Here is a 21,866-nt window from a genome sequence, read left to right on the forward strand (position 1 = left end):
AAATTTATATGGATTCGCTGTGCTGAAGTTGTGTCTATTTCATGTTATGATGACTGGATTTAGTAGATTTTAGAATTGAACAAAAATATAATGCAAATTTGTATGCCAGTCTTTTAAATTTCCATACACAAAAAACTGTTTTTAATCATTTGATCATATTATTGTCAAAAATGTTATCATCAAATGTACATTCATCTGTGGTATTGTGTATCTTTTTTCATCAAATTATTTGGATACTTTTTAAGTTGGAAAACCTTAAAACTTTCCCATGGTAAACACTTGAATGTCATGAAATATTGGTACTTACTGACACAAGAAACTCTGTCATCATCTAGGTAATATCCAGGATAGCATGAGCAAAGGAAGCCACCCTCTAGATTTTGACAAGACTGACTGCAGGGTTTGTTGACTAGAGTACACTCATTAATGTCTGAAGAAAGAGAAAATTAGATGCTAATATACTAACAAATAGGCCCAAAGCAGTAGCATTAAACAAGTCTGTTAGTATGTAAAGTACATTTTGCACTTTGGGGAACCATTTCACCAATGTGCAAGTATGGATAGTGAACTTGGAAGCATGATGAGGTTGCGTGTCAATGTGTTATGCGCCAGGAGGCCCATTGACTCCGACTTCAGCCTGCTTTAAATCTTTTTGGGTGTGCTCCCATAGCCTTTGATCATCCAAGATCAACTTCAAGGCAGCAGGTGTTTATTTTCTGACTTTTCTCTCCTAGATGAACTGCTATCCCTAGCTAATGAGCTTCATCTACCCGAGTTTAGAGTTAGAGCGCCCTATACTCGCTTTTTGCAATCATTTCTCTGGATTTCTGAGATGTTTTTAGTAAATATTCTAACCACTGGAATACTCCACCTCAAACCAGTTGATCCGCGGCTGTTTATTTGGTATTCACAGCTAACCCTTAAATCTAAGGGTCCTTCCCCTATCCGCCACCTGGGGATGCACTTGGTAGAAAGTGGTAGCTCCCCCAATACAAAGTAAACTATATGGAGAGTTCCCTGATTTGGAAACCACTGCGAAGTTCATCTCATGTATTGGTCTGGTCATCTGAACACTCCAACATAACAACGAAGAAGAAGAAGAAAGACTTCGAAGCATCCTTTCACAAGTCTGCAAGTATGGATAGTGAACTTAGCACTTGAACGCAATCTTTCACCACTTTGACAGTAAGCCCACTTTGTATTTGCCACTTTTTCAATGAACTGATTTTCTAATAAACCTAATTCTATTAATAAAATAGCATCAACATTGTTTAGCTCAAAATTTTACCAATACAAAACAAGGGATACATTTTTGAATGATAACTTTTCACTTTAGAAGTGTATGATAATTTAAAGAAAACAAAAATACCTGTGCAAAGGGTTTCACTACTACTTGCATAGCCAGATTTACAGCCACAGGAGGTAGTTCCATTAACGACACTACACACTTGACTGCATCTCTTGGCATTGCATATTTCTGCGTTTCTAGTATCTAATGCATACAAAACAAGACAAAGAGATTCGTATAAATTTAGAAAAAAGTTGTTTTTAATCCATGTACAATTAGACCATGGTTGCATTAATAAATCAGGAAAACCAATGAGATAGTAGCTTTGAGTTGTTCATAAATAAAAATAACAAGGTTCTTTATTTTAGATAAGGTGCTCTACTAATACTACTGACCTATCTGGCAAGTCTTGTTATCAGCTGCTAATACATTGCCAGGTAAACAGGAGCAAGTAAAGCCACCTTCTTTGTTTTCACACACTTGTTGACAGTTGTGGGTTTTCTCCGCACACTCATCCACATCTAGTTAATAAAAGAAATAGAAAAGAAATAAATTAATTTTTAATTGAAGATTATAGCTTATCATTACATACTTATTATCATTAATTTAGCACTGCACCTGCCCTAATTTTTTTTTTCTTTTCAAATTTAAAGTAATTTTTACCAACACTATTAATTATTCATCTATACTATAAAGTAGAATGTGAGGTGTATGTATGTGACTTATAGACATCAAAACCACTTGACCAATCTTGATAATACTTGGCAGGAATGTTTCTTGGGTACCAACTTAGACCGTAGTGTATGTATTGTAGCCTTAAAACAAACTTAAGACCCTAAAAAAAATAAAGTTGTCCGACTCTATTAAAGCTATAGTATTTTATGGATATAGGCAGTGTTTACAATGTTGACATGAGAAAAGATCGAAAGGATTTAGACCTAGATCTAATTTTAAGAAATACACTTTGCGCAGATAGTTTTTTACTTTGACACATGAAAATACAAAAGAAGATCCATTGTTTCATTATATAATAAAATTAACCTTCAATTTTGTGTTTCAAAAGCATTTTTTGCATTAATTAGTTCGTTATATCTGTGACTACAGATTTCCTGACGAACATTCTTTCATTAGACAATACCGATATGAACCGCTTACTAAAAATTAATTTGTTTAATTGTTTACTTTATAATCCCATCCCTAGATCTAAAACATAATTCAACTCCGTAAGATGATAAAACTTCTCTTCGCACAGATAGTTTTATACTTAAACACATGAACATACTAATTATAGTCCATTCATTTCATATTTTGATCAAATTAACTTTCAAATTTGGTTTTCTAAAGCATTTTTTAATAGACTACATTCGTTTAGGAAAGCTGCAAAGCCGAGTTGAGATAGGCCTATATTCATTCATGAATTGCGTACTAAAAATTATATTGTTTAATTGTTTACTTTATAATCCCATTCATTTAACAAAGCTATCGCTCTTTTCGTTTTTAATAGATATGAATGTATCGGCTTCTGGTAAACCCATTTTCGCAAAACTAATTTTATTTTCGTAGTGAAAGAGAAAAAACTTGAAAGGATCATTAGCTAAGTTTAATATACATCTAAATCCAATCCACTAGATTAGTAAACACAAACTTAGACCCGCAGGCAATGTCAGGCTAGTATGAGATAAAGGTCATATTCCTTGTTTGATATGCTCAGACAAATTTGTACAAATGCTCCCTCTTCCTTAGCGGTATTAGAGCATTGAATGGGTTGCCTCAGCCAGCTAGGAAAACCAATGACTTGGCAGAATTTAAGTCATTGATTAACATGCATGACCCATAGGACGTAATCCTCATCTTTTTTGAATTAACATCTGTATTTTATAAGATAAGATGAAAGATGCACTATATGAAAGACATTTTAAAAAATTAAGATGAGTTTCTCTGTAACCTACCTTTACAATGAGAAGTATTTTCTGCATCAAGTCTGTAACCAGGCCTACAAGTACAGGTGTAAGAGCCAACATTGTTCTCGCAGTCAGAATTGTCTGGGCAAATCCGTGCAGAGCCATTTGTAATGCACTCATTTTTATCTAAAGTATAATCAGAAATAGAATAGAATGTTACAGCTTTCATTATGTTGGTGACTCTAGATAAGATGATAGCTTATAGCGGTTAATTTATTTTTTTGTAAAATGTTTCATGCCAACTAGAATTTGTTACATGGTATATAACTTGATAAATCAACTATTATCTTTTAAAAGAGCCTCTCACTAAAAATATATAGTAATTTTGAGTATGTCTATTCCCTGACGAACTCACTGCTTTTCTTTGTGTCATTTACCTACTGCTTTTTTTACTCTTTATTATTTACCATGAAGCAAAAATCTTTTGTTATCAAGATAATATTCATTAACTGAACACAGTTTAAGAAAGTCTACCATGCAGTGCTGTAAAGGAGTATCACAATGTGGTGGCATGTCTGTAAGGTCTAAATTTGTTTTTGAACTCTTTCTCTCTGTAATTATTTTCCTCGTTCCGATAGCCTATTATTCATTTCGCTCATTTGTAATTCACTATCCTGTTCTGATTAAACTTCAATAACTTTTGATTAGTTTTTAGAAAATGTTGTATTTGGTATCAAATTATAGGAGAATGCATGTTCTTTTTCAACAACACAAATTAAAGTTCATAAATCCAAAAATCAATTTAGTTCAATGGTGTCACATCAACGTTGATGTTGTCTATTAGGAGAGAAAGAGTTAATAGTAATCGGGAGGTCATAATGCAGCCATGAAACATTATAGGATTGGTGACTTGAAAAGAGCACTTTTGTTTTGAAATGTGTAGAGTAGTTAAATTTTCCATTTCAAAGGTTATTTTGCTAGGAAAAATGTCAACAGAAATACTTTGTATTTAAAATTTCTATAAAAAGAATTAAAGGTCATTGAATTCCAACACAAGAAAACAGCTCTTGAAGTTTACCAAAACTAATCTCTGAGGCTTTATGTGAGTTAGCAGTTCCCTGAAGAATTTTTATAACAAATCAAGGTTACAAAACCACACAAACTCAAAATTGGCCCCAGAAGTGGTCCGCAGACAGGTAAAAAGGTGTTTTTCAACTACCAATTATCAACAACTACAACCCTATCTCTGTCGACTTGTGTCAAAACTGTTGTGAATACTGTTGTACTGTTAGTTCAACTTATTCTATTAAAGGCAATGGACAGAGAGAAATGGAGAAAGTTGGTTGACAGATCATTAGTGGTGCCCCAAGGTTAAACAGACTATGACTAAGGGATAGGCAAAGGTAGGTTTAAATGTGAACCAGGCCTAACTGATGTTATTAATCTAATTGTTTTGTAAAGGTCCACTCTCTTTTCAAAGCCTCAAACCCCCCCCCCACCCCAAAAAAAAAAAAAAAAACAAGCCTTAATTAATTTAGGTAAGGTTTCAAGATAACTAATAAATAACAAGAATGTATGGAAAGAAATGGTCACAGTGACATTTCTGATGGTACATTACAAAGTCAACCATGTGACTCTTGAAACCAAAGAAATGGTTTACTCCTAAGCCTCACTTGGGAGTCCATATTACTATGTAGTGAGACTAAACATGAGAAGGCCACCACCACAACATGCAACCCGCAGTTAGAAAGCTTTGTTTGATCCCTTACCACCTGCAATGTACTCGTACTGTGTGGAAACCCACATGAGGTTTTGGTGTATTCACCTATTCGTTTCCTACTACAAGGGTGCCATGAATGGGATGTGAAAAAAAGCACAATCGCAATGGACAAAAAGACTTAAGTAAAGGTTTTACCATGATGTACACTACTATAAGAAAATCTTATCAGAGGAGACTATAGTAAACACTTACCCACACAATGGTTATTTCTTTCTTCAAATCCATCAGGACACTCTCCACAAATATAACCAATGGTACTATTCCCTTGTTCTGCTGGGTTTCTATCAACACATTTCTGATCTGGAAGACATGGATGCTCATTGCATGCATCATAATCTTCTTCACAGTTGCTGCCTAGAAATACATAGTAGTGAATTGAGGACTGGACATTTTTATGTTACTTTAGATCTACAGTTACAATAAACACAAAATTTAGAAGCTCTTCCTGCTCACTGCAGTTACAAAGTAACTGGAAAATTCAAGAGAGAAGAAAAGAAATGCAATGAAATCTAAAAAGAGATTTGTCTTTTCCATTATATGGAAATATTTCTCTAAAATAATTAAAATGCTTTTACAAATTCTTTCATCACAAGTAACAATTTCAGAAAGTTATGTTACTTAAAGTTTTAGACAATTTTTGTGTGCAATAGTCATTTGATAAAAAAACAACTCATATCTTACCCGTGTATGCTGGCCAACATGTACAAACATTTAGCAAAAATCTTCCATTTTCTTTTTCTTCTTCTTGTGTTTTGCTTCTATCACAAACTCCATGGCCACTACAATCGGGGCAGACAACTATGTCGAGATACAAGATGTTGGATAGTCCTCCATTAGAATCTTGAGCTTGCACACTAAGAAATGCAATATAACAGTATGGTAGAGACGAACAATATCCAATCAGATTGCTTCTTAATAAAACATGAATGTGACAATACTAACAATACTAATAACTAGTTTTAAAAAGTGCAACTGAAATAATTTGACTACTTGGTACCAGCACTAGGAATGATGTATTTCCCAAGTGATAGGACAATATATTTTTCTACAAATTAGCAAAAATTTAAGAAACAACTCTTAATAGCAAGTTAACCTGCAACTGAGTGATTGAACCACCTAATAGAAATTTCTAATTTAATTATTTTTAGTTATATTTATTTCCTGACATATTCATCCAATTTCTTTCTACTTTTTTCGTTTAACAGCTGCATTTTTTACCCTTTCAAATTTTATCTTGAGTTACAATTTCTACATGCCTATGTTGATAAATGGACTTATTTCTTAGATTAATTATTATAATTAAAATTAGTGTTTTACTAGATTTAGTCCCAATTTAATAGGCTTTTTTTTATATTTAGGATTATTCAACAATAATTTTTGGTCTCCAAACTGAATAGATTTGAGTGAGACTACACATGTTCCAAATGCTGAAAATTGGATGAACTTTGCCCTTGCGAAGTGTCACTAAAGAAAGCCAACTATGCCCTCTAGTGGGGGCAAGATACTATCCCCAAAACAGCCTTATAACTATATGGAGAGCTGCCTGATATGAGAGCCAGTTTATAGCAGATACAGGATTATTTATCTCAACCCTCTAACACCTGAATGCATAATAATAATTATCATTTTTCTTTATTTGGGTTCAATTTAGGACCTCTTATTTGTGCAGCTTTTCAGGCGGGACTTCTTATTTAACTCTTCGGCTCAGAAAAGAAGTCACAGCTTGATTTATAGTCAATACTGAAACTAATGATGGCTATAAATAAATTGACAGCACCCCTGAATACAAAAGTTATTGAAATCGTGAAGAAATTAAGTCAAGTTTAAGACAAGCTCTGGGTTGTGCATGAAGCACAAATGTCAGAATTTGCAAAAAATGTGTGTAGTATTGTTTCATATTTATGCTATCTTGTAGAAGTTACTGGTTTAGGCTTAGTCAAGCTACAAAAAGTCCAATACAAAAGGTCTTAAAAAACTAAGTTACCCAATTGATAATGGTGTTTTAATGTCAGGTGTGTACGTCAGTGCCCCAGTTTTAGAATCAATGGTGACCTTGGGATTAGTGACACCTTTCAGTATGAAAGTGATGGTGTCATCTTGATCCAAATCCTTGGCATTAAAACTGAAGGTGGATGGAATGCCATGGGTTACTTCCCATTGTTGATGGCTATTCAGTTGATTGTTGACTATAGTTAACACAGGATTATTGTTGTCTGAAAAGTAGAATTAAAAAGGTTAAGATGGTTTCCAATTTTTTTTTCACTTGTTATCTCCCACAAGACATTTGTATGTTAATCTAATTGAAGGCAAGAGGGCCTCTGGTTGCCCACTTTTAAGGTATACTGATATATGCCAACATAGCATGAAGTACTTCAAAATTGACACTAACAGTTAGGAAATAGAGGCTTTGGATAGATCCACATGGAGAGCAAGCAAAAAGGAAAGATAGGCATCATAAGTAGAAAGAAAGTGTTAAAGTGCATTGTTGCCCAGTGATTTCATATGCCCAATCTGACCACTGAAATGTATCAAAAATTGGCCTTTTTAGCCACCTAAGAAGTTGCATCTCTTTGACATGTAAGATGCTACAGAATCCTTTGATAATAGACAACAATATATAACATTCTGATGTAGAAATGATAATTTTTTTTTCATTGAGATGGTGAAACTGGTATATGGTGGTTAGTTTGATTCTTTACTTTCAGATGTAAAATCTGATGACACACTTGCTTGAAATGGTGAAGAATGAACATGAATCCTCTTTATGAAGTTCCAGCTTGTTATTTTACTGTTTCCTTCATTTAAAATGTTAACTTGAAAACTTACTTTGAGTTTTCTGAACAAGAACAGCCGCATCAATGGAATCCCTGGTTTTGAAAGCAAATTGTTCATTTCCAGTCAGCACAAAGTCGTAGATACAGGCATAGTTCGTATTGTTCCCACATTTGGACTGAGCTTCTTTGAATATAGCAGGGTCAATGTCTTCTTTAAACAGAGGTTGGAACTCTGGGAATTGGTAGTCGAGAGCTGTTTCACCATTAGGATAAGTGAAGACAGTGTTACTAGTAGTAACATCCCCTGTAGAATCAATAAGTTGACAAAACACGGTTAATCTTGAATAAAAAATTAAACATTTAAAAAAGTTCACATGATGCAAAAAAAACAAAACATGCAGGTCATAATCGGGTTTGCATAGTCATGTGAAACACTGCACTAATCCTTAATCTTCCTAATCAAAAACATTATTATTATGCTTTTATACGCTACATTTTACAGATGCAAGACATATACTTAAAACTAATGCAAAGAGATATTAAAATGAAATTTAAAAATGATTTAAAACACTTACACTCTCTGCCAAAAGTTTCATAAATAACTTTCTCTGTGCTGTTAGGACTTAGAATAGTTCCATTCTGAAGTTTGAAATCATCATGGGGGTCTCCATTGAAGTTTCCCATTAGTCCAGTAGTGTTGCCTTTGTAGCTTTTTGGAATGTCTACAGAGATCTCCAGATTTTTTACACCAACAAAGAAATTCAGTGAAATAGCTGTTCGAATAGAGGATGAGTACATTATTAGCATAAATGCAGTTTGTCTAACTCTTTCTCTCTTGATACCAAGAGCTGACCCCATTACATTCAATTAATTTTTGGTTTTATAAATTTGTATTTGTGTTATATAAAAAGAGCATGCATTCTCCTATAATTATATACCAAAAGTAAGGTTTTCTGATTACAAACAAAAATGTTATTGTAGTATATAACATGGTAGAATGTACAAATGTGAAAAATGAATGATTCTGTCAGAATGTGGAAAATAATTATAGAGATAAAGAGTTAAGTATGTCATTAGTAAAAAGAAATTTGTAAAAATCTTTTAAGAAATTAATATTTAATCTATTATCTTCAATGGACATGCTTTGCTATGATTTCAAAGGTTTAAACAAAAATGAAAGAAACGTATACAAACTTGATGGGAAACTAACGATCAAATTAGTTTTTGTTTCTGCTATGATTTCAAAAGTTTAAACAAAAATGAAAGAAACGTATACAAACTTGATGGGAAACTAACGACCAAATTAGTTTTTGTTTCTGCTATGATTTCAAAGGTTTAAACAAAAATGAAAGAAACGTATACAAACTTGATGGGAAACTAACGACCAGATTAGTTTTGTTTTCTTTGTCCAGCCTCTTGACACTGATACTGTTGTTATCAAATGTCTCGTTGTAGTCTTTGATCTTGTAAAAATTTTGGGTACAATCATGCCCGTTGGCCATTATAATCATTCCTATAAGAATATAAAAGTAAAATATTTTACACCCTCAGCTTCGTTTTTCCTCATTTAAAAGTCAGACTTTCATAAAGATTTTGTTGCAAATAATTTAATTCTTGAAACATATTTTAAAATTTGTCCTAAATGATGGAAAATGAAAAACAGAAGCTTTCTAGCTTATATGATTCTTAAATTATTCAACCTAAACAAACAAAAAATGAGAATGTGATTGTCCTGTATACGGCCATCTTGCATGACACTGCTCACTTTTTAACCCTGTAAAAGAAGGGAATTTCTAAGACATACAGAAGTGGTTTCTGTTTAGTCTGTAGACTTAAGCGAGAAAAAATAAGAAAGTGATAGAACTCAGTGTATTGGTTCTTCCTTTACAAATTATTATTAAATTTCTGTTATTCTACACCCTTATGTTAAGCTCCCTGCTTAAAGCTTATATAAATATGAAACAAAATGATGTTTTAACACACAAACACTGACCTGTTTCCTGGGCATCCAGTTCTACTTGAAATGAGGAATAATTTCCTTCTTTAGCGGCAAAAGCAACAAAAATGGTGGCGTTGGTTTTTACTCCTTTACTGTTGACCACCTGCTTAGTTCTGGCTTGCAGCATAAACTTCTGTTTTTCAATGTAGAGCAAAATCTTTTCTCCCAGATAATTTAGGCCATATTCAAGTCCATCCAATGTCTTGATGTGGGGATCACCAAGTGCTATGCCTGTAGATAAAATTGTTTGAATGTTAATAAGTTTTAAAAAAATATTTTAAAGCTATTGCTTTAATCAGAATATTAAATTTGATAGATTTGTAGGCTACATAAATTTTGCATTTTTTTAGGTAATAATCTCTTTTAACTTTAATGATTTAGGTTTACTACAATAAAATCTGGGGCATGGTGGCACACTGGTTAACTGCTTGACTTCTTTTACGAATGCCCCTGTCCACCCTTATCTAATATATGGGATGTACTGATGGTTGGTCATTGTGATAGCCCCATGGCATCCTGGTTATCCATCAGCCACAAAACAGAAGAACTACATCTAATCTGCCCCATTAGATACCAAGGTCTGAAAGAATACCTTTCACCATTTAAAACTAAATATGTATTTGCTTGTAGTAATATGTGTTACTGTAGTATTTTATTATTCTCGACTTCTTTCTGTCTTAAATACAGTGGAGTTATAGTTGGCTCTGTATTTAAAACTCCTTACTACATTCAAAGTATATTTGGTTTTTGTTTTCTTTTACATGTTTTGGATGTTAGAACATTTCCTATCCCAAACCAGCTGCAAGATGGAAGCAGGCAGTGTTTGAATCGCAGATCATCAAGATGACAGCCCAGAACACATACACAGTACCATACTACCAGACATTATGTAATAAAATGCCAATAAAAATATGATTAATTTTTTAGTTTCTTTGAAACTGGTGTGAGCAGTAAGAAATTCTAAAACATACATTGAGCTTTCTAAGATAACTAACAAAAGCATGGTTTCCTTATACCAACCTAGATCATTTTTTTAAATTCAAATTTCAACACTGGTTTGGAAAAGTGTCTTATAATAACTATATACCTGGAGCAATAGAGTAGTAGGTTTTAACAACTATTTGGTCAGTGCAAATTTTTATTCCTTTAGAAAAAATGTTTTAATGAACTGATAAGCTAAGCTAGATAGCTTCGTGTTAATTTGTATTTTAAATTTCTAGAATAAGAATACAAGAAATTGAATTTCAGCACAGGAAAACCGCTCTGGAAGTTGACCAAAACAAATCCCTGAGGCTCTATGAGAGCTAGCAATTATCTGAAGAATTTTTATAACAAAAAAAAGAAAGTTTAAATACAGATAAATATTAAAAATTTCTATACAACTATTTGAGCAAAGAGTCATCTATTACCAAATAATTGAATTACATTTTCTTTTATACTAATATGAAAGTCTTACTTTTTTGGAACATTATTTTAAACAAGAGAAACCAAGATTTTATACTGTTTTTTACTAATATTTGTAGACTTTTTACCAGATATAAATTCAGGCTCCAGGGAACATCCATAGTCAGGCCTGACTTTATTGAACAGGCTGCAGTATTTGGAAGGGGAGCTACTCTCTTCACAGCACCAACTGTGTGGGTTAAAGTCTTCCTCTCTGGACTTGCGGACATCACCACCTACCCACCACCACCAGGGGTCATTAAGCAGAAGATGACCAGCATTGACATCTCGGTAAGCAATGTAGGGAGAATTCCTCCATGAATTCAACCACTCTTCCCAAGACCAGTATTGACTAAAGTCTGGAGAGGTATACTCGTAACAACACAACTGAAAAGAAATATACATGTTATATACAGAACATATGGAGATGTTGTGGCTAAGTGCAAAAGAACTTGGCTACTGAAACAGCCCTGGGTTTGAATCCTGGTGTAGACTGTGATATTCAATTTTGGGATCTTTGGATGTCTCGTTGTGCTGGTCACATGACATCAGCGTTAACCGTGGGCCACAGAGACAGATGACCTTTACATAGATCGCAATGTCTGAAAGGGAAACTTAACATATAACACATACTATATATATACATTTACCTTTTGAGTCATGGGGGTGGGGTAGAAGTAGTGTGTGTGATCAGCCCACATATGTGGCAAAGGCCAGCTTGCTGTCTTAAGTTGACAGTAAAGTCTGGCAAGAGCTACCCAGATAAAAAATAACCATCCATAATATGGTAAAGGAATGGCATTTACTGTAATTTTTTGAGAAGGCATCGATGGACTGTATATAAAGAGGGAACGTGTCAGTGTCATACGATTCGCTCTGGCTCAGTTAAGCACAGTCAAGACAGGCCAATACTTTGAGTTCAGAGAGATGCATCATGAGTCAAGGATGAGACAGAGGAGAGAGGCCAGTAAAGTAATCTTAGTACATGGCAGCATAGTTATCTGCAGTGAAGCATTTGTACAGTCAGTATATATATGTATGTATGTGTGTGTGTCTAGATAGATTGATATATAATATACTTTTGTTAATAAAAAATAATGATTTCAACAAAACATAGATAACAGCCATTTAAGATAATCTATTTTAAAATGTCAGCAGACAGTAGCAACACAAAAATCCATTGAGTAACCAGGAATAAGAATGCAGAATAGCAATATGAAGTGGCCAATAAGCCTGTAATGATACTATTAAATACATTTTTTTAACAGTTATTCCAAGAAAGAATAGGTTTCAAAAACAATGACATGAAGGGGCTCATCTATCACTCCAAGAAGCAAACTCAACCTTAATTATCTTTTGTGAAGAATTAAGGTCTGTAATAATAAGATAAGATGTTACACTGGAATACACAAACAGAGGAATCTATACTTTTTTCAATAATAATGATAATAATGACAATGTCTTTGAATCTCAGCATACTACTGTTAGCATATATTTCTAGTAAACAAGTTGTTTTTTTTTCTTTGTTTAACACACATTAAGAATCCAGTCTCCTAGTTATTATAAAAAGGATGAATAAAATAAAAATGCATATCACCTTGTTAAGTGTATTTCCTTGTAATCTGGCAACTCTTGATTTTGCCATGGGGCTGATGGCGACACAATAAATGTAAGACCAACTTGGTTCTTCAGTTATTGGAGTCCATGAATAGCCCCACCACTGTGCACCAAGATTGCCAACTGTGCAAGGACATTCAAATAAGTCATCAACTTTTTCTTTATGCTGTTTGTCAGTAAGAAGATGTTTGTTTTCCTGGTAGAAATTATTGCACAGACTAGTGGGGTTTTTAGATTCGCCAACCTTTTCAATCCAAGTCCCATATCGACCTGGGGGGAAAAAATTACAAGAAATTATAGATAATATCTTATAAAAAGATAGCCTTTTTAGCTGTGAAAACTATTTTTTAAACAGCCTAAAAAATAGGTTTACCCCTGTTTGAAGATGCAGGTGATAATAATGCAAGGATGGAACTATATTAAAACTACAAAAAAGTGAAAGCATAACAAGTGCAACATACTACTAGGATAATTTACAATGTCCATATAGACAAGGAATTAGACAAATGTCTCTATTGTCAATAGCAGGGATTTTTTCAGCATTGTGTTATTGAGCTTTGAAGAATTCTGATCATGTAAACTTAATCAAAGCATGGTTTCACAACTTGAAATGGGTGAAGAAATTAATTCTTTCCAAATGTTGAACAATTATTCCAGAGAGAAGAGTTAAAAGAGCCACTAATATTTGTGGGGAAAGAAACTTCATAAAGTAAGAGAAATCACAAATCAGAAGACCTCAATAGCAACAGTGACATTTGACAAGCTGAAAATAGCTGAACTGTTTAAAAAACAGGGGGAAGCCATAGTTTTCAAAACAGCAATTAAATCAAATGAAACAAACTAAAGTCACAGTGAGAACAACATGCCACAGAAATATGATAAAGCTTTACTACTGCAGTGATGAATGACTGCATAGAAAATACAATAAACATGCATATATGTAACCTCGCAAGACCTATTGCCTCAACAGAGAACAACATCAAATATATAAGTTAACTTAAGCATATTTTGTGTTAATTTTTTTTTTTTTTTTTTTTTGCCTAATGGCAAAAAGAATTAGCAGTATTTATTTTGAGGTACCAGAATTCCAGATTGTTACATCCATTTTAGTGGTCAGATCTGTATAGGAAACTCCTAGGTCCATGTAATCATCTCTATGTGCATAGCCAACTTGAATATTTCTCCACCTGTCATAGAGCCATTTCATAGCGCCTTGTTTATAGGTAACAATGGCATAAGCTGTCTGTCCATCTGTGATGTAAACTGCTTGGAAAGTGTTGGTTTCTATCATCTTTTTATTATTAAAAAAAAAAAAAACAGTAATATATATTAACTTTACCAAAAAAATGTATTAGGACCACATAAGTGAACAATTTTTGTAATAGATATTGATATATTTTTTTTAGGCTTCTAAAAAAAATAGTTTCCCTTTAAGACTTGGCAGTCTATTCACAATTTTCATAAATGTCAGAAAACTTAAAATACCAATAAATAAGATGATACAAGGCTTTTTATTTTCTGAGGCCAATGTTTAATAAGGTTGTCCTAAATTAAATTGTGACCAGCACAATGATTGCTCCTTACTTTTCTTATTAATATCATGCAACCATTCATTGCAGATAAGTGTATTCAGTAGTACATGAATTTTAAATAACAAATCATTTAACTGGTATTTACATTTCAGACCAATAGTAAAGTTGTGTAATAATTGGAATAAATATGTGAATTCTCAACTTAATTTGTAAATTATAACCTTATGTTGATGTTTAATAAAGTGCTTTTTGACATGATATTGTTCATGAGATATGTTTTATTAAAGTGAACATTTTAAAATGTTTGTTTATAATATTAAATTGCATTGGGCTTGGTTTAATCTTGAAAATGTTTAAAGACTGTGTGTGCCCATTGCAGCAGTTACATTTGATCTGGACAAAGTGGTCAGCTTCTCTCCATCAAGGCTAGATGGGAGAGATATAAAAACACGTTTATTCCACTTTTAGGCAGGCTGTTTCAAAGTTATTCATCATCACCTACATATATATAGCGGCGCGTCTGATGAGTGGTAAAGCGATTGGGTCCTGGGTTAGATTCCTTTAGAGTGCTTCTCATTCAATTCAGCTCTAATGGGTACCTGACATTAGTTGGAGAAAAGTAAAGACAGTTGGTCGCTGTGCTGGCTACATGACACCCCCATTAACTGTGTGCCGAAAAAACAGATTACCTTATATATCATCTGCCCTATATATTGCAAAGTCTTAAAGGGGAACTTTTTAAGATGTATAGATATATAGGACCCCAGTTAATCAAGCATTAGATATTTGTATGTATATTTTTACTGTTATATTTATTTTGTGTGTATGTTGTTCTAGATATAGTAGTAATGATCAGGTGGACTTTTGTTTTTGAGGGTCTTAAGCTTGTTTTAGGGCTGCTTTACATATTATATATATATATACGTTACTGTTCCATTTAGTACCCAAGGAACATTTTGGCCAAATTATATCAAGATTTATCAAACAGTTTTGATTTCTATTTGGGGCATACATACATACGCCTTACTTTCCACTTTATATTATAGATGTACAACAGAGTACAAGAGAAAAAAAAAAGCAGAAATGTTTATAGTATAAATGATATATATCTATATGTTTTAAATGCATTATAAATACAAATAGAATTTAATAAATATTTTATCTATTTACCTTGTTTAAGCAATATCTGTTATAATATTCCGCATAATATTCCCCCCACCAAGTATAATCCTTCCAATACTGATAGTAATCACATAACCAGTAATACCATGACTCAGGCTCTACATTCTCCCAAGTAGCTACAAGGACCCATGTAGCATTAAACTTGTTTAGTTTGTACTGCTCTCTGACCTAAGGAATTAAAAGGAAATTATTCAAGTGTTAAAGATAGTTCTTCTGCATGGCTTTGAAACTTTTAGAGTTAAAATGGTAAATACAGACAAGTGCTAGACTCAGCCAGACTGACTTGATCTGTCACCGTTAAAGGCGTTAGTTATATACAACTCATGATTTAGTAAATTTACTCTAGACTCTAGTATGTTTAATATTATATAAAGATCTAAAATTAGGCCCTCCTTTCTGTCTTACTTTAAAAGCCTTTAGGTTGGCGTGCAGGTGTCCGGTAACTAAACCCTAACCCTAATCTAAAATAAGCAATTGCTAGAGAATAGTCTAGATGATCATATATACATTATACTAGACTCTATATCATAGATTCTAGATCTATAGACTAATGATCTAGATTGGCAGAATTTAAGTCATTGGTTAACATGCATGACTGAATGCATGATGCGTAGGACGTAATCATCTTCTTTTTTTTTTTGAAGTAATGTCTGTATTATATTTATTTATAAGTATAAGTACTATAAGATAAGATAAGAAGATTCCTATTAATATTATCATCTATTATAATCTATAGTAGATCTATCTAATCTATCTGAATCTATCCATGTAATAATTCAAGTATTTCAATTCAAGAGTAGATTTAGATCTAGCTGAGATCTATAAAGAGTATAATAATCTATATATTATACATACTTTTTAATTTATATATATAGAGATCTAGATATAATAATAGAATTAAATAGATTTATCATTAGTAGATCATCATCATCATGATAATGATAGATCTAGATCTACTCATGTCCATGATCTCATCTACTACTACTAGACAAGATCTACTAGTCACTATTAGACTTCTATAGGCCTATCTAGATTACAGTTGATTACTGTCTATTACTGATTAGTAGATCTACTCTAGTAACTTAACTTATAAAGTTAAGTCGTCTTAGTCTTAAGTAAGTCATATACTCTAAATCATAGTAAATGATACTAAAAAAGTAATTTAGTAATTAGTAATTCTAGTCTACTACTACTACGGTGACTATGCTATAGTATAGTATTTATAGATCTAGAATTAGATCTTAAGATTAGGCCCTATTTATTAGCATGAAGAAACTTTAAAGATTTTTTATTTTCAGTTTGACTGCACATTTACCTCATCTGTAGCTCGAGAAACGACACTCGCTGATGAACTGTTGGCTTTGTCGTACAGCTGATAATAAACTGTTCCAGTGCTATATGGATTAGTGTAGGACCAAAATGGAGCCAGGACATTGGCCTCTATGGATACAGTGTATGCTAAATCTGGCCACCAGACTCGCGCTTGTTTTCCAAATGTGATGGCACCATTGGGAAGAACCTAAAATTATATTTAAAAAAAAAGCATAAAGCTAGAGATGTAATCTTGACTTCATAAGCATTAATATCAATTACATTTTGTTCACTAGAAATAAGAGTAAGACAATAGTAATATTTATTACATCAGTGATAAAAGAAATTAAATTAGAAGGCAATTCTGAAAACTAACTACGCTTTCAACTTTGTGTATTCCTAATATATTAATCTCCGATGTTAATTTAATTAAATGCATGGTAATAGTTTGTTTTAATATATAAAATCTAAATATAATTGATATTCTCAGCTCTAAAGTAATTTAATTAATAATAAAAATGACAGAGAGAGAGAGAGAGAGAAAATTCCCTTGCGCAGCTAATCACGATAGCTAACTTACATGTGCAACTTTGACCATCTGAGATCCAAAGGGAACACCAGTGGGGAAATTAATTGGTTCACTGATAGCATCATACCAATAGTAAAAATACTCATTGCCCCTTGTCTTGACATAGGAATCACCAACACTTGTACCGTAGGGGTACAAATCTGACAAAGAAATCAAATTTTGTATATGGTTTATTTTGTTTTTATTTCTGAACTTATATATTTGTAAATAAAAAAAGATGTGTGTACATTAAAATGAGTGTACCTGGTCAGGGAGGTACACATTTATTGCAAACAATCAAGAGAAAAATGCAATGTCTTTTTTATAAAAAGAATAAGGTTCGTGAACATAATAATAAAATAATTATTTTTAAAAAAACGAAATAATCCAGAAGCACATTATTTTCACGATTATTTTCTTTTTAACTAGAACTATTTAACATAACAAAATAAAAACATTAAACAAAGATCTATATATATAGGCCTACTCTAGGTAGATATAGGCCTACAATGAACATGCACACATAATGACTCCATTAAAAATAGGAAACATGTTTTTAATCAATAACGTAATAGTAAAAAAAAAAAGGGATACAATGTAAATAAATGCACATGATGCAGTCCTGATCCTGATATTGAGAACTGACTATAGATAAGCTAGCTTTATACAATATGTAATACATTTCAGAAATCGATTTTAAAAATCATGTTCTAATTTTATTTAATAAATTACATTAGCCTACTCATTAACAGGGTCGAAACTGCAATATTTATTTGAGTAGACCTACTATACTTACCTCTCTGTTTCCGTGAAGCATCTAGCAATAAAAGAAATAAATAGAAACAACCTACACTGTTTTGTTGATGTTGAACTACTAAATTAACAGCTAATATTTAATTAAGTAAACTTTACGCATGTTCTAAAATTGATAATAAAAAATAAAAAAAAGTAAGTGCGGAGTTCTTATCCACTAAATAAGCTTTTTTTTTTAAAAGGAATGTTTACATTTTTGCTTGCTGGTAAGCTACTAAGGACATTCTAATATCTTGTATGTGCAAGTTGTCACATTTGCTCGAAGCTATTTAATTGTGAACAGACTTGTGTCATTTACTGTATCTTCTCGAACTTGATTTGTTATAAGCATTGTATTTCTTCAAAACACGAGACCCCGACGGGCACATTAGCCTTCATGACATTATGGTTAGAAGCGGATTATTTTTTTTTTGGTTAATGTATGTAGGGGCCTATTCAACTTGTCCGAAGAAGTGAGACCCACTGTTTAGGTGTATACATAGACATAAATAAATATAGACTGGCCGATTAAAGAGTTTTACGAAACGAAAATTTGTGACTTGCAATTTTGTGTACATTATTATACAGCATTTATGAGCAGTATAAAAGTTAAGTATTCATATCTATTTCAGCCACACACCTATATTGTAAATAAGGAGGCAGTGTAGTTTTGTTTAATCTCTAAGAATGAAGATCATGCAATTTTTCATAATTCGGAAATCCGAATACAATAGATGTATATGTTTTCAAGTTACATGAAGTTACTTCCTTCGGCCAGTCTATATTTATTTATGTCTATGGGTGTATATGTATATTCCTGCCTTTAGCTGTCGTTTTATTTGAAACCATGCCGCCTAATAAAAAATAGTAGACCTAATTTTTTAGAAAAAAATTGCATCATTTTTGTTTTACATTTTTGAGCCATAGGCGCTTTGATTTTCTATTTATACATTAAAATTATCGACAAGAACTAATTGCATCATAATAAGATGCCATATGTACAATATTTTATGTATTGTAAAAGTGAAAGGAATTACCTGAGATTATAGATGTAGTTGATGTACTTGTTGTAGAAATAGGTGTACTAGACTGTGAATAAGAAGTTTCGCTAGAAATTGAACTATCTTGAATCGTATAGTCCGAAGATGAATTACTTAAAGGGGAATTGGTAGTTTCGGTAGAATAAGGCTCTGTCGAATAGTCTGGGGATGAAGTACTGAAAGCTGAAGAGGTAGAATCAGAAGAGTAGTCTGGGGATGAGGCACTATAAGCTGAAGAGGTAGAATCAGAAGAGTAGTCATGAGATGAAGTGCTGTAAGCTGAAGAGGTAGAATCAGAAGAGTAGTCATGAGATGAAGTGCTGTAAGCTGAAGAGGTAGAATCAGAAGAGTAGTCTTGAGATGAGGTACTGTATGCTGAAGAGGTAGAATCAGAAGAGTAGTCTGGGGATAAAGTACTGTAAGATGAAGAAGAAGAATCTGAAGAATAGTTTGGGGATGAAGTACTGTATGCTGAAGAGGTAGAATCAGTAGAGTATTCTGGGGATGAAGTACTGTAAGACGAAGAAGAAGAATCTGAAGAATAGTTTGGGGATGAAGTACTGTACGTTGAAGAAGTAGAATCAGTAGAGTATTCTGGGGATAAAGTACTGTAAGATGAAGAAGAATCTGAAGAATAGTTTGGGGATGAAGTACTGTACGTTGAAGAAGTAGAATCAGTAGAGTATTCTGGGGATAAAGTACTGTAAGATGAAGAAGAATCTGAAGAATAGTTTGGGGATGAAGTACTGTCAGCTGAAGAAGTAGAATCAGTAGAGTATTCTGGTGATGAAGTACTGTAAGACGAAGAAGAAGAATCTGAAGAATAGTTTGGGGATGAAGTACTGTACGTTGAAGATGTAGAATCAGTAGAGTATTCTGGTGATGAAGTACTGTAAGATGAAGAAGAAGAATCTGAAGAATAGTTTGGGGATGAAGTACTGTACGTTGAAGAAGTAGAATCAGTAGAGTATTCTGGGGATAAAGTACTGTAAGATGAAGAAGAATCTGAAGAATAGTTTGGGGATGAAGTACTGTCAGCTGAAGAAGTAGAATCAGTAGAGTATTCTGGGGATGAAGTACTGTAAGACGAAGAAGAAGAATCTGAAGAATAGTTTGGGGATGAAGTACTGTCAGCTGAAGAAGTAGAATCAGTAGAGTATTCTGGGGATGAAGTACTGTAAGATGAAGAAGAAGAATCTGAAGAATAGTTTGGGGATGAAGTACTGTCAGCTGAAGAAGTAGAATCAGTAGAGTATTCTGGGGATAAAGTACTGTAAGATGAAGAAGAATCTGAAGAATAGTTTGGGGATGAAGTACTGTAAGATGAAGAAGAATCTGAAGAATAGTTTGGGGATGAAGTACTGTCAGCTGAAGAAGTAGAATCAGTAGAGTATTCTGGGGATGAAGTACTGTAAGATGAAGAAGAAGAATCTGAAGAATAGTTTGGGGATGAAGTACTGTCAGCTGAAGAAGTAGAATCCGTTGAATAGTTTGGGGGTGAACTACTTGAAACTGAAGAGGCAGAATCTGTTGTATAACTTCTTGATGTATTATCTTCTGGGTACGAGCTAGTAGAGTTTAAAACATCATTGTTTGATGTGTAATCAGTGAAAGAACTAATGGTGCGTGAAGATGTGTAATCTGTGCTTTCACTACTAGAAGCGGGAGAGACAGTGCTCGACGCTTGGATGGGTGTGCTTGAGAAGGTTGTACTTTCCGATGCTGTAGTGATGGCTGACGTGCTGCCTGTGAAAAACAAAATAAATGGTCAACGTTTTTACCTCTTTCTCTCCTAACCGACGATACAAACGTTGATTCCATCAGAATGTGGTAAATAATTACGGAGAGAAAGAGTTAAGAGTTCTGTAACAAACACTTATTTTTTACGTCAAACTTTATCAATATTAATTAACCCTTAAAGTGCTGAGCCTTTTTTTTTTTTTCTTTTTTACAATTCTAGTGTTTTGAGACTAAACTACCAAACGCGTTTAAAGGGTTAATTAGTCACACACACACACACACACACACACAGGGCTGCTGTGTGGACTCGATGACACTGATTTGAACTCTTCTCGTTAGTAGGAGGTTCGGGCTGGTAAGCGAAAAAAAGATTATTCTGAATGGGCTTCTGAAAGTTATAAAACACATGAAAATTTGAGTTTGTATGACTAGAAACTTGTTTTAAGAAGAGTCAATAATAATGGTCCTTGTTGCTACCTTTTATATCTTTTTAAAATGCTCTCATAGTCTTACGCTTATCAGTTTCTTTTCGCAGTGAGAGAAGTAGACGAGAGACTACATTAACTCTTGATCTCCGTAATTATTTTCTACATTCCGAGAGAATTGTTCTTTTTTTTTTTACATTTGTACATTCTACCCTGTTATGATTTAACTTTAAAAAAAAAATAATTTTGTAATGAGAAAACATTACTTTTGGTATAGATTTATAGGAGAATGCAAGACCTTTTTTAGATAAAACAAATACAAGTTTATAAACCAAAAAGTAAATTAATTTAACTCTATCCCTCCGTAATTATTTACCACATTCTGGTGGAATCAACGCTGGTATCGTCAGTTAGGAGACAAAAGAGTTAATGAGGTCAGATCAACGATGTCATCTTCAATTTGAAGAGATAGAA

At 33.1% G+C, this 21,866-nt stretch overlaps 1 protein-coding gene across 1 annotated transcript in view; it reads right to left on the reverse strand.

The window, feature by feature from the left end:
• The window catches only part of LOC106079276 (mucin-4-like), a 49,542-nt gene that overhangs the window by 24,955 nt on the left and 2,721 nt on the right, over nt 1–21,866 (reverse strand). The window contains exons 3-21 of the mRNA XM_056004419.1: nt 19,225–20,973; nt 18,192–18,212; nt 17,408–17,556; nt 16,832–17,035; nt 15,505–15,684; nt 13,883–14,093; nt 12,783–13,072; nt 11,275–11,572; nt 9,737–9,973; nt 9,110–9,256; nt 8,319–8,516; nt 7,796–8,047; nt 6,954–7,182; nt 5,651–5,823; nt 5,162–5,323; nt 3,238–3,375; nt 1,684–1,809; nt 1,370–1,492; nt 308–430 (exon numbers count right to left, since the gene is read on the reverse strand). Coding sequence (XP_055860394.1) covers nt 308–430; nt 1,370–1,492; nt 1,684–1,809; nt 3,238–3,375; nt 5,162–5,323; nt 5,651–5,823; nt 6,954–7,182; nt 7,796–8,047; nt 8,319–8,516; nt 9,110–9,256; nt 9,737–9,973; nt 11,275–11,572; nt 12,783–13,072; nt 13,883–14,093; nt 15,505–15,684; nt 16,832–17,035; nt 17,408–17,556; nt 18,192–18,212; nt 19,225–20,973 — 5,010 coding nt within the window. The remainder of the gene's footprint in view (nt 1–307; nt 431–1,369; nt 1,493–1,683; nt 1,810–3,237; nt 3,376–5,161; nt 5,324–5,650; nt 5,824–6,953; nt 7,183–7,795; nt 8,048–8,318; nt 8,517–9,109; nt 9,257–9,736; nt 9,974–11,274; nt 11,573–12,782; nt 13,073–13,882; nt 14,094–15,504; nt 15,685–16,831; nt 17,036–17,407; nt 17,557–18,191; nt 18,213–19,224; nt 20,974–21,866) is intronic.

This window comes from Biomphalaria glabrata, chromosome 11 (genome assembly GCF_947242115.1).
Source record: "Biomphalaria glabrata chromosome 11, xgBioGlab47.1, whole genome shotgun sequence".
Classification (NCBI taxonomy): domain Eukaryota; kingdom Metazoa; phylum Mollusca; class Gastropoda; family Planorbidae; genus Biomphalaria; species Biomphalaria glabrata.